The 13,075-nt window shown below is 44.7% G+C and overlaps 1 protein-coding gene across 1 annotated transcript in view; it reads right to left on the reverse strand.

Moving 5' to 3' along the window:
- Window positions 1–12,658, reverse strand: part of gria3b (glutamate receptor, ionotropic, AMPA 3b) — a 199,701-nt gene extending 187,043 nt beyond the window's left edge. The window contains exons 1-2 of the mRNA XM_063190195.1: window positions 12,580–12,658; window positions 11,875–12,033 (exon numbers count right to left, since the gene is read on the reverse strand). Coding sequence (XP_063046265.1) covers window positions 11,875–12,033; window positions 12,580–12,658 — 238 coding nt within the window. The remainder of the gene's footprint in view (window positions 1–11,874; window positions 12,034–12,579) is intronic.
- Window positions 12,659–13,075: the final 417 nt, after the last annotated feature.

The raw sequence follows: 13,075 nt of genomic DNA on the forward strand, positions 1-13,075 counted from the left end.
AGAGAGAGAGAGAGAGAGAGAGAGAGAAAGAGAGAGGGAGGGACAGAGAGAGAGAGAGAGAGAGAGGGGTGGGCTGGATTAAAGCGGCAGGTTGGTGGGGAGCACCCGCTTATTCTTTTAACACAAATCAAGGCGAGAGGGCTAATAAATACCAGTGTGAAAGTCTGGGCCTGATGCCGTTTCGCTTTTTTCTTTTCCTTCTTTTTTTCCCACCCACCAACGCACTGTGGCTTGGGTACACAAAGCAAGGCACAAGGCACGACACACACACAATCCTCCACAATTCCTTCAATCCCCTCACTCCCCTCCCACCCGCCTACCAACCTGCCCTTCCTCCCTCCCTCCCCATACATCCCCTGCCTTTATGTGGAAGCCAAGGCCATCAGAGGAGTGTGTGTGTGTGTGTGTGTGTGTGTGTGTGTGTGTGTGTGTGTGTGTGTGTGTGTGTGTGTGTGTGTGTGTGTGTGTGTGTGTGTGTGTGTGTGTGTGTGTGTGTATGTGTGTGTGTGTGCACGTGCTGTGCTATGACTGGTGTTGTCGAGGCATCTCAAAAAACTTGCTTGTAAATACCCCCAGACTCTGCTCGAGAAGTAAAAGTCATATTTCATCATGCTCATATATATTTGTGTAGTTTTAGCAAAGGTGAGCGAAGGTAGCCTGGTTCTCACCAGACCTGTGTGTGTGTGTGTGTGTGTGTGTGTGTGTGTGTGTGTGTGTGTGTGTGTGTGTGTGTGTGTGTGTGTGTGTGTGTGTGTGTGTGTGTGTGTGTGTGTGTGTGTGTGTGTGTGTGTGTGCACGTGCGCGCAAACGTGTGTATGTTTTTGTTTGCAGGGAGAGAATCAAATGCTCTTTGCTTTGAAGCCCTCCTGTTTCACAAATGCTAAATGCTGAACCTGGAAGTTTTGGCCTTGAACCACATAATGGACCAGGGAAAGTCATTTTCGTATCCTACTTCAAAGTGGGACATACCGTATGTCTCCTTTTTGCCTGAGCTAAACGCGGCAAATTTACAAAGCTTGGCCTGAGGGATTAAGGAAAAACACAGCCACATTCTGTTTTGCTGCCAGTCACTAATTCAATTAATGTTGCGGCTTAAAAGCAATTGTCAAGAAAGTGTTTTAACTTTTGAAAAAAAGAGGCTTTCGGTTTGTTGTGCCCCCACCGAAGAAAATAAGTAATTATTTTTGACAATGATATGCTTAAAATACAGAACCTTCAGAGCTTAGGTACAACTGAAGAACTAGGACACATTAGTACAGTATGTGGTAGGCTATCTAAAGCTTCCACCATGTTCATTTATTCTTTCCCCCTTATTCCCCCTCCGTATTGTAGAATGATAGAAGCCATTGCAGTCATATACAAACATACGTAAATTAGTTTCCATTGACTATTTAAAGGTTTGCATTCCAATAATTCTGCGTATGTCAGGTCGAATGAGTATTTAATCTGAACATGAACAAAGCAAGTCACAGCCTCTATCCACGCATTGTGCTGCTAGGAAATATTAGCAGAGAGGACATCCAATTCCTTCACACAAGACACCTTGACAAAAAGAGTGGCCCTTGCCACATAACTCATTACTGGGGTGATTTTGAAGGCATAAGGACATACATTATGCACAGAAACGCAAAGTAGCTCCACTTCACACTTAGTGAGAAAATTTGGCCAGATTAATTTCATTCAAGAGCAGGTACAGTACTGTGCGAAAAATAAGAGAAGCAGAAAATCTGAGTTTTAATTTCATATGGCCATGAAAGTCCACTCCAGTAGCTGCATCTTGGCGACGGCTAGCAGCATACCATACGGCCCATTTAATTTAGCCTGGGACCAAAACAACATTGTGACATACAGTATATATCTATACCTAAGCCTTCTCAAATTAAAGGAGCAGTCCACCATTTTTTGGAAAACTGGTCCCATTCAGTTCAATAACACATGCTAAGAAGTAATATCACCAGACGCTAGTGGTGTCAACAATGATCGATTCGGCGATCCGAATCGATGCGGGGCATGGACGATCCAGAATCGATTCGGCAAGTTCCAGAATCGATCCGGCAATTTTTTTACGTTTCAATTACTTCCATGGATATTTCGGGAGAAAATGAATGTTAAATTAAATAAAAGCACTTCAAAACGTGTTCACACTGATGGTCTGAGCCTCTACACAGTGTACACGCACACACGCACACACACACTCACATAACACATGGCCCTATTTTTTGGGACCTTTTTCTTTTCTCTTTTCCTTTTATTTACATGCATGCCTTTTGCTTCTGTAGTGGGTTTTATTTCTTTTGTTACTAACAGTCTGTTTTATTTTAAAGTCTATTGCTTGTAAACATCTAGCCTGCCTATTGGACACCAGATGGAAATTAGCCCTTGGGCTACAATCTGGCATGTTTACATATATGTACATGTATGTATATGTTCATTAATGTGCAATGTCCTGAACAAATAAAGTAAAGTAAAGTAAAGTAAAGTAAAACATTGCAAGACTGATACAGACTGATACAGAAAACAGCCAATAGATTGTTGCTCAGTATCTGACTACTTGTATTGCCTCATCATTGACTGCTTTGCTTTCAGTAGAAATGTAATGCATTGCAATGCATTTTATAATTGAATCGGATCGGATCGGATAGAATAGAATCGAATGGCTACCTCCCGAATCGTGATCGAATCGGATCGTGAGGGCAGTGCCGATCCACACTACTACCAGACGCAGAGAACAGCTGGAAACACAGGAGAAAGGTAATAACTCAATTACTTTAATTGAGGGGAGATGTAAGATGAGCTATTTACAAAATGGCTGACTGTTCATTTAAGGCCAAATAAGTTTCATGTTCCCCTTTGCTATGGATGTTTTTTGTTTTGTTTATAAACACGGTTTTGTGAGGAGGGGCAAGACAATGGCAGCCAATCACGTGAGCTCATTTTTTGACCGACAGCGGTTTCCAACAATCAAAGCTTGAGTTGTGTGCAGCTAGTTTCGCGCAGTCAGGACAAAAATGTAGCCATGTAAACCATGTACTCCCTGGCTCTTGCCCGACCTGTAGTTCCGCGCAGCTTCATGAGCTCCACTATTAGATCTGGGAGAGCATGTGTTGGCTTCACCTTCAGAAGGCATGGCTTTATCTATCTTTCTACCCATCCTCGCCACCAACAAATTCCTTCAAAAAACATTTTCTGTTAATTTCTAAAGAGCCAATATAGTCTCCAATCTGTCCTGTGACTCCTCAATGCGAGCTGCCACTGAGATTGAAGCAATAAATGCTCTGTCTATTTTCTGGCTCAAGACGTGGAGGATTCCTGAAGTGTTCCAGGCCTCCACACACACACACACACACACACACACACACACACACACACACACACACACACACACACACACACACACACACACACACACACACACACACACACACACACACACACACACACACACACACACACACACACACACACACACACACACACACAGGTCTGGTGAGAACCAGGCTACCTTTGCTAAAACTACACAAATATGAGCATGATGAAATATGACTCTGAGTCTCAGAGTCTGGGGGTATTTACAAGCAAGTTTTTTGAGATGCCTCGACAACACCAGTCATAGCTCAGCACAGCACATAACACACAACACACAGTCAATTATAATGGGCACAGCCAGGCAGAGACTCCAGATAGAGCAAACAGCAGCAGTAGTAGTAGTAGTAGTGGTAGTATTGTTGAGTTGTACGGTAGAATCTTGGCTTGGGCAAAACTCAATGCCGTGCAGTGGCAGCTGCACTCACTGTGAATAATATAACAGAAAGCAAGAATAACAGCAATAGCACGGCCTCACACACATGCACACACGCACACGCACGCATGCAGGCACGCATGCACGCACGCAAATAAACACACGCGCACGCACGCACACACGCACACACACAAACACTCGCACACGCACACACACACACACACACACACACACACACACACACACACACACACACACACACACACACACACACACACACACACACACACACACACACACACACACAAATAAAAACAGAAAAAGACAGAGGAGGCACGGCTGAGGTTTGAGGATAGGGGACATGTCGGGGGCAGACTGAACAAAACAAAAAATAGAATCAAACAAGCCAAAATCAAGAGCCCGAAGAAATAGTAGCAACAAAAAAAATCGCACAAGAGATCTCTATTCCGCAGAATCTATGGCAATGCTGCGAGCTGAAGAGATGACCTCTGGGAAGATTAAAATGAAGACAGAAATATAGAGGCACAAAGAGGAGCAAAGGTGGAAACTGCTACCCTGGAACAGAAGCAAGCCTCTAGCTGCTGTACACTTAGAGTTTTTATTAAAGTTCAGAATTGTTTCTTTATTTTGAACACTATTCATACTGTTATTCTTGTTCTTACCCTCATCCGTACCATCTTTATTAAAAGAATAATTATGGAATTGATAACCGGTAATGTTTCATTTTTACAGCACACCTTCGTGTATCAGCAGTGTGCACCACACTGTGTAATATTGCATTGTTCAAACCCTGCAAGTGAGTTCTAAACTTAACCCTAGAGTACTGTGTAAGTTGATCATGTTAAACATGGTTATACTGGACTTCATAGTCAACAAAAAATAAAACAGGGGCTGTTATACGCTGTTATAACCAAGCAACAAAACCTCCAATAACTGTGCATAAAATGCATTGGGATGAAAAAGGCCGGTTTGCTCAATGAAGACATTTCTTCCAGATTCATTGGTCTTGACTCTTGATGCGTTGACTACTGTTGTGGTCATGGTAACCAAGGCCTGAACCAGACCGCTCTACAACGCTTCTATCAAAATGCGTCATGCAACAGGAAAGGAGAGGACGATGTGAATTTATTTATCTGGCCTTGATATTTTTCACTCGGCCACTACACATGGCACACATGATTGCGCTGTTTTCTGTTGCTCTGCCAAGTCTGACTTCTGGAAGAAAAAAAAACAAACAACTCATGCCTCATTTCCTAATGAAGCCTTTCACAGCATAAGGCAGCTTGTTTAGTTTGCCAAAACGGTGGGCTTAAGCAATGTATGAAAACCTAGGGACGGGACAAGCCAAGCCAAGCCTATTTTCATCCACTACAGTTACTGTACATGCCGTTAGAATACAGATATAATTTTGTGGATGAAGCAGGTGCATAATAAAAAAATGCAGTGTTAATTCAACACTTAGAAAGTACTCTGGGGTCAAATACACTCTAAAGGATGTTAACTTGACTCTCTAAGTGTTGAATTCTCACTGCGTTCTTTTTAACTGTGTTTTTGTGGATACAGCATGTGTCTACTTGTCAGTTTTGCTTAGGACGTCATGTCACATTAAAACTCCTCAGTCAACAAGCTCACTTACATAAAGGCACATCTGCATGCCAGTCTTGTGTGGTGCTGCTGTGAGTACAAAAAAAAAAAATCTCCCAAAAACAAACAAAACATACTACAAAACAATATGATGGAGCATTTCAACTGCCTGTTGTCTGTAGACATTACTGTGCCAGAATATGTTGCCAGACTGCTGTGTATGGAAAAATGTGAACTGTAAAAACAAAGTGTTGCTTGCGGAATAACTGCTGCTGTCATGTTGAGTGAAGTCATTAGCAATCACAATAAAGTATTAAGACTTATCAATGTCTACAATCAATTATCTATGTCTACTTCAAGTAAATTGTGAACAACAATGAAAACCTCAAAATTATCCTTCAAATCTATTCAGGCTGGGCATTTCCACTAACACACATATGCACAGTTTACCCAACTTATCTCAGTCAAGGCAACACGATGACTTGATTGAGTTAAGTTGAGTCAACAAACATTTTTTAACAGTGCAAAGCTCATTGCAGTGAGGCCGCCACGCCATGGTGCACCCTTCCTTCAAAACAGAAATATGTTTTCAGCGTGAGTCACATTTTTTTGCCTTCACACACACACAAAGACATGACAACAGCAGCAGGGAGGCAAGCGTACAGTAGTTGTGTGAACATACAAGCCTCGTCATCTGCCAATCACAGACGAGAGCCCGGGAAGGCCTGAACAAGCAGTTGGCAGCTCCCCAACGTCTGCCCTTGCTTCGGTTTGCCGATTTGTTCAGGAGTATCGAATGTACAGCACAGCCAGGGCCAGATCTATGCAATTTGGTGCCCTAGGCGAGCACAAGCTTTCCTTTTTTGTGCTTTTAGAGATTGGCATTTGTAAACATAGCATCGTACATCTGATTGAGAACAGCTGATCTAGCACCTACATACTGTAAGTTTCCATAAATAATCAGTGGCAACGTACAGTTCAATGTTCGTTTTTCTCTTGACATTCTAGTTCTTTGGGATATTCAGGCCGCAAAAGATATTTGGTGCCCTAGGCGACCGCCTTGTCTGCCTACGCCTATCGCTAGCCCTGAGCAGGGCTGCCGACAGGGGGGGACAAAGGGGTATGTTGTCCCAGGCCCAGGGAGATAGAGGGCCCAGAATTGGGTCCCCATTACATTGTATGTATTGGGTAGGGGGCCCTTTCAGATGACTTTGTCCCGGGCCCAGCAAAGGCTGTCACCCTGAGTACAGCAGCACAGCGCCATCGGAATCTCTTCCAGGATGTCACCTGATCATATAAGCACTGTGCAATTGTGTCGTCTACCGGTACACACGGGCGAGACTAGACACCTGGTGTTTTCCCAAATATGAGCTGCTGACAAACACAGCCATTGATTTTTTTTCCTGGTGTTGGTAGTGCTGCAGGGGGGTGTTAATGTGCTCATCCTTTGTTGTTGCCATTGCATCAGCATCAGAATTAGGCTAGGATGGTCATGATATATAGTACGCCAAAGCCTGATGAAGTCATCCAGGCATTTGGGAGCACATAAGATTGCCGCAGGATGACTGGATGCATATTATACACTCTCATCTCATATGATCTCTTCTGGGAAATTGTGCAGCGAGCCACGGCTACCCTACCCTGCCCCATTTCAGAAATGACATCATACTGTTACAAACGATGTCACACACTTTCACTCATGCACAGCACAGCGCAGCAGAGCAGTCAGTGTGTCACTCGCTCCAGTGTGGAGTTTGAAGCACCTTGAAAGGGGAAGAGAGTCTCACCGGATACAGTGGATGGGGATGGTGGAGGTGGTGGTGATGGTGGTGGTGGTGATGGGGACCTTTTGCTAGTTAGAAGTGAGTGATCATGTCCAATTAATATCTGCTCCAATGTGAGCTGGCAGCTGGCTGGCAGTGGAAATTACCCCGGTCTTCAGTTCAGCTCATCTCTTCCGCTCCCCTCTCTTATCTTTAATAAAATGGAGCTCCCGTTTTTCGCTGCATGTGGAATTACGAGGCGAAAGAAGAAAAAAAAACACTCACTGCTCACTAACTTACTTCAGGGACATTACCCAGAAAATGTCTGTCTGAAAATCAGGCGAGTGAAAGAACGAGGTGGTAAGTGAACAAGGCAAGGCATTCGGAGCCGGTGTGCTGAAATGGGCTGCGACGGCGAGTACTGGTACACAGCTTGGGCCATCGTCTCGGCGCACTGCACCTATCCAATCCCACCTTTCCGAGCCCATACTGTAGCAGCCAGCCACCAACGAGTGAGCTCTTCTGATTCCCAGCCAACACACAGACAAAACTTACATCCCTCACTGTCTCTCTGTCTCTGTCTCTCTCTCTGTCTTTCTTTCTAGCTCTCTCTATTTCTTCTCTGTCTATCATCTGGTCTTCCCCACCTTCTCTTTGCAAGCCAAAGGCTTGACAAAGACGACTTGCGATGATACTGTACCCTCCACACAAGGAGATCAGACGAAGCAATGCTCTTCATTGCACTTCCTCTATTGCTTCGTATTGCTTTCCACAATGAAACTGTTTGAAAAACTCTTACAAAAGCAGAAGACTGGCAGAGGACTGGATAATAACAAGGCCGCCCGTCACCATTGCCGACGGTAACAGTTACACAAGTCTGCACTGGGCATTAATCATGTGCATATTAATAGCCGCGGAGAAAAAAAACTAACTTTGACAACGAGAGCTAAAGCTGGTCTGTCTGATTCAGTGGGATTGCCTCAGAATAGATAGATGTGCAAATCCTCACACAAACCTAAAGGTGACATGAAACATATGGCTGGCGTGCGGCAGCGTTTTGCGGGGATGCCGGCGTAAACACATGAAAGATGAAAGAATGAGCTGATCTGTCAATAGGCATATGACAGGCCGTTGGTAACACCGAGCAAGAAGCCTATTGGTGTCAGCCCCCATCGCATATTCACCACACTCCAGCACACTGGCATGGAGTTAATATCTTTGTCTTCACATTTGTAACAAAATGACAGCTGTGCCTCCATCATCAAGCCATCTTCTCCGAGTGCCTAGTGGTACGTCGGAGAGGAAAGGAAGGCAGTCTTGAAGCGTCTTATTTGATGGAGCTATTCGAGCCGTGTGACAGAGCGCGGAGAGAGCAGAAATGGGGCAACCGCTCCCAACGGAGCCCTTTGGATCTCGCAAGCAGTCTGCCCCTGGATTTAATTAGATTCTGAAATCTAGCCCTCTCACTTTCTTTTCTCCCCTGCCTGCCTCCCATGCTCCCTTGCTTCTTCAACACGCGTGAAATTGCGCGGCGTTATCTATTATTTATTTACCCCTTTTGTTTATTTGTTCCCATTCTCTTATCGCTGCCAACGGTTCTTTAGGGGTTGGGATCGAGACTTGTGGCCATCACCACAGAAACTTGAATCACGCTCTCTCTCTCTCTCTCCCTCTCTCTCACTCTCTCTCTCTCTCACTCTCTCTCTACCTCTCTCTGTTTGTTTCTTCATTATTCTGTCTTTCTTCACTTTTCTCTCTTGAACTCTTACTAGCTCTCTCTATCTGTCTTTCACCACCTCTCTTTCTGTTTCCATTTCTTCATCATTTGGTCTTTCTTAACTTTCTTTCTGGAAAGCCAAATCAAGCCTTCATCACCGTAACTTGAATCTCTCTCTCTCTTTCTGACTCTCTCTCTCTTTTTCTGTTTCTTCATCATCTGGTCTTCACCTTCTCTTGGAGAGCCAAGCCAAGCCATCATTACAGCAACTCAACTCGACTCTCTCTCTCTCTCTCTCTCTCTCTCTCTCTCTCTCTCTCTCTCTCTCTCTCTGTCTCTCTCTCTGTGTCTCTCTGTGTCTCTCTGTGTCTCTCGCCCCTTCTCTATTTCTACCTCTAATTGTTTCTTTCTTGTCTGGTGTTCTATAACTTCAACTCTCAAAAAGCAAAGCGAAGCTGTCATTACCGCAACTCAACTCAACTCAACTCAACTCAACCCTCTCCTCTCTCTCTCTCTCTCTGTCTCTCTCTCTCTCTCTCTCTCTCTCTCTCTCTCTCTCTCTCTCTCTCTCTCTCTTTCTACCGCTTGCTGTTTCTTCCCCGTCTGGTCTTGTGCAACTTCAACTCTCGGAAAGCAAAGCGAAGCTGTCATTGCGGCAACTCAACTCAACCCTTTCACCTCTCTCTCTTTTCATCCCCTCTCTCTCTCTCTCTCGTTATCTCCATCACATAGTCTTTGCTTTGTCCTCCACCCATCCCAGACAAACTAGCAGCTCTATGCACGCCAAGCCTTTCACCAAGCCCAGCCCAGCCCAGCCCAGGCAAATCCCTCTTTATTTGCTTGCATTGGGGTTGGCTGAGTAGGTATAGATTTTCCTTTCCCCTCAGTGACAACACAGGAGAGGCAATATGAGGTCTGGTTGCTAATGAACTGACACCGCAGAGGCCTGCAAGACACCGTATGGAATGACCATGGTGAGAGGAGGGGGTGGGGTGGGGTGGTGGTGGTGGTGGGTTGAGGTGTAAGTGTGTATCGTATGTCCATGTGTGTGTGTGTGTGTGTGTGTGTGGGGGGGAGTAGTTGATGTAAGACACCGTATAGAATGATCAGAAGGGGTGGGGGGTGAGATGGGTGGGTGGGCAGTTGAGGTGTGAGAGCATGTATACGATGTGCATGTGCATACATGTGAGGTGTGTGTGTGTGCAGTGGCAGGGGCAGTGGACAAGTGTTGTCTGTACTGGCAGTGACAGGGCTTAACAATTTCATTTCAAGGACTGTAAACTTCAATGTTATAAGAAATCTAATAAAGGATGTACTTCAATGGAGTGGGGTGGTGTGCGTGCGTGCGTGAGTGTGTGCATGCGTGCGTGCGTGCGTGCGTGCGTGTGTGTGTGTGTGTGCGTGTGTGTGGTAGGGGGGATTGTCAATGGGACTAGGAAGGGAAGGTTAATGTAAGCTATGACAAAAAGGGAACGCACACCAGTTCTTTCAGAAACTTTGATGCTTTTGTGCAGCACCTTAGAGTGAGACCCTACTCAGTCAGGGAACCTAACCATAAAAGTGAAGAACCACACATGGGTGCCGCGAGGGGGGGTAAGGTGTTACAGATTCTAAGGGCCCAAAAGCTCTGACAGGGCCCTGGAAGGATGCTGATAACATATTTTGTCATTTTGGGGGCCCAAAATTTGAATCTTTCATGGGGCCCAAAATTTTATCAGCGCCCCTGGAACCACACAATCAGGATTGGTATGGACCACCACAAACAACTTCTTGTCAAGGATGTTGTGACTTGGAATGTCATGAGTAGGTCTAGGAAGGGACTGATGATACACATTGTGTTTGTCTTTAGTTTGGTAGCACAAATCAAAAGATAAGCCTGCAAACTGGATCTGTTGTGTTAACCAAGGGACGTCCTTGTACGCATTACAATCTCTATGTAGTCAACAGGCCTGCAACGCCTTCACACACACACACAACACTGAAACATATTCAAATGTGTTTCAAACACCTTCATAATATGTCCACCACCACTATCATCATCACCACCACTGCACAGCTAGACCACCACCACGCACACACCACTTCACACACACTTGGCAAAGGCAGGCACATTTCAGAATCACCCACACGGAATCCTTGAGATCCGCTGTTGTGTAACCACTTCTGCCGTCTCCATATCTACAGAGTCATAGCACTCAAGAGTGTTGCCAAGGGAACTTGATTCGAGTTCAAAAAGACAAACTCTGAGAGAAATGTGTGCCCACAGACCATTTCAGATGAATAATACGCTTTTTAAAATTCTTCTTGTTTCTCAGGGCAGTACACCTTTAACTGATGATAAAGTGTCCATGTATCAGACACAAATGTCAGCGTCACAGCGGTGTGATCAAAACAACCACAAAACTAAAAGGGAATGGGACAAAAATGCTTCGACTTAACCGAAAGCCAGTCATCCTGTATTAGTATGACATGGCTTATTTTGCACTTGAATGATATTTGTTTTGAAATGATTGATTGATGTCAAATAATAAACAGCACGCTACTGCATTGATACCAATAACCTTTTCAGAGATGCACTCTTTGAAATGTTTCTTTTGATTGTAGAACAAGATCAATCTTGTCATGATTGAGTTGGACAAGCACCTTTGAGATTCTTAAGGTGAGCTTAATTCCTTGTGGTCCTTTACTGTTGATGATTATTGGATTGACATCATACAGTCTCTCTGTGACAGCTGAATGACAAGTCATGCAGCACAGTGACAAAATATGGGTTAGATGATTCAAAGCTTCATTGGGCTCTAGGATTTTTTCCCGACACTATGGCACTATGACACACAGTGACACTTTCTGTGTGGTGTAAGCATTACTTGCATTTCCCATAGATTCAAATCATCACTTTAAATTCTCAGGCAGTAGGCTGTGAGGCAGCTGGAGGAAAGGGGGTAGTGAGAAGAGACGACTGACAATCTTGGCTCAAGGCGCCCAGAGAATACATTTTACGACTACGCTATTGTACCGGGACCTGTTTTTATGATGCCGGGTGTACTCACACGCATGGGTAACGGCGAAGCTGTTGGAGGACTCGAGGTTATCAACGTTGTAATTCAGATGAAACGGTTTCTCTGTCATGTTTTGGTTGGTGTTGTAGAGCTGCACGGCAAAGCGGAAAGCGCTGTGCTCCTGCACCGTGGACCGCATGAAGAGCCCCCCTTGAAAGAAAAAAAGGGATGAATACTAACGTCAGCAATAATGTAATAGTCGATATTATGCATATAACTTTCATTAACCTAAACGAAATATATGGCACCGGGGAACCTATCAATCCACAGTTTGGCACGGACGTGCATGGTCATGTCCCCGTCCCTTTACCACGCTAGAGGCTAGTGGATTATATTTATAAAACTCTTTTTCAAATATGCCATGACTCATTAAGTTGTTTCGTTATGTTTTCGTTGTAGTCCAGATGTGCAATTTGTACCACAAAACGGCTCTCATAATGTGAACCGGAGCCTCGTGGAACTGGTGTGATTCTTTTAAAAGGTTTCGTAAATGTGTCCAGCTGTTTTCCCCACAATCTTCAGTCGACATGCAAGTTCATAGCCTACGCTACTAACCCGGTCACTGGGCTACTTTCACTTACGTGCAGTTTCTGCTGCGTCGACGGCCACAATCTTGCAAGATCACACACTCAAACACAAAAAACTAGCGGCAATGCATAAAAAACCAAACGTCAGAACAATTAATGGTCCACTTACCTATATTTATCTGGTTGGGAAAGCCTGCGAGGGAGCTGCCGAAAAACCATAGTAAAAAAAGGAACACGCTTTGTGCCATTTTTCTCCGAGCTCTGAAAAGCAACCCCTAAAAAAGGAACTGTTTGAACCAAAACATACGCAGTAGCAGTCGCAAAAGCCCCCCAGATGAATGCTCTGCGCTCACAGTGCAGCAGTCAGGTTCATTGAGGTGCACGCCGGGCTGCCGAGCAATTTTTCTGCAACTGTGGGCAAAAGAAAGGACTTCTCCTAAAGATGGTGGTGGTGCGAGTGGCGGATCAGATTGTGAATACAGCTCCTCCAATTGGACCAGCACGACGATATTGATCAAACTTGAAATGACGTTGAGCAAAAAAACGCTTCTCTATGCATCCGACTGAGGCAGACTCAAACTGCAAGGCACAAGTAGTGCGTTTGTCAACACTTAGGAGAAATCAATAGGAGCACAGTAGCCTCATGCGGCCAATGATCTTAGCTA

This window comes from Engraulis encrasicolus, chromosome 23 (genome assembly GCF_034702125.1).
Source record: "Engraulis encrasicolus isolate BLACKSEA-1 chromosome 23, IST_EnEncr_1.0, whole genome shotgun sequence".
NCBI lineage: Eukaryota > Metazoa > Chordata > Actinopteri > Clupeiformes > Engraulidae > Engraulis > Engraulis encrasicolus.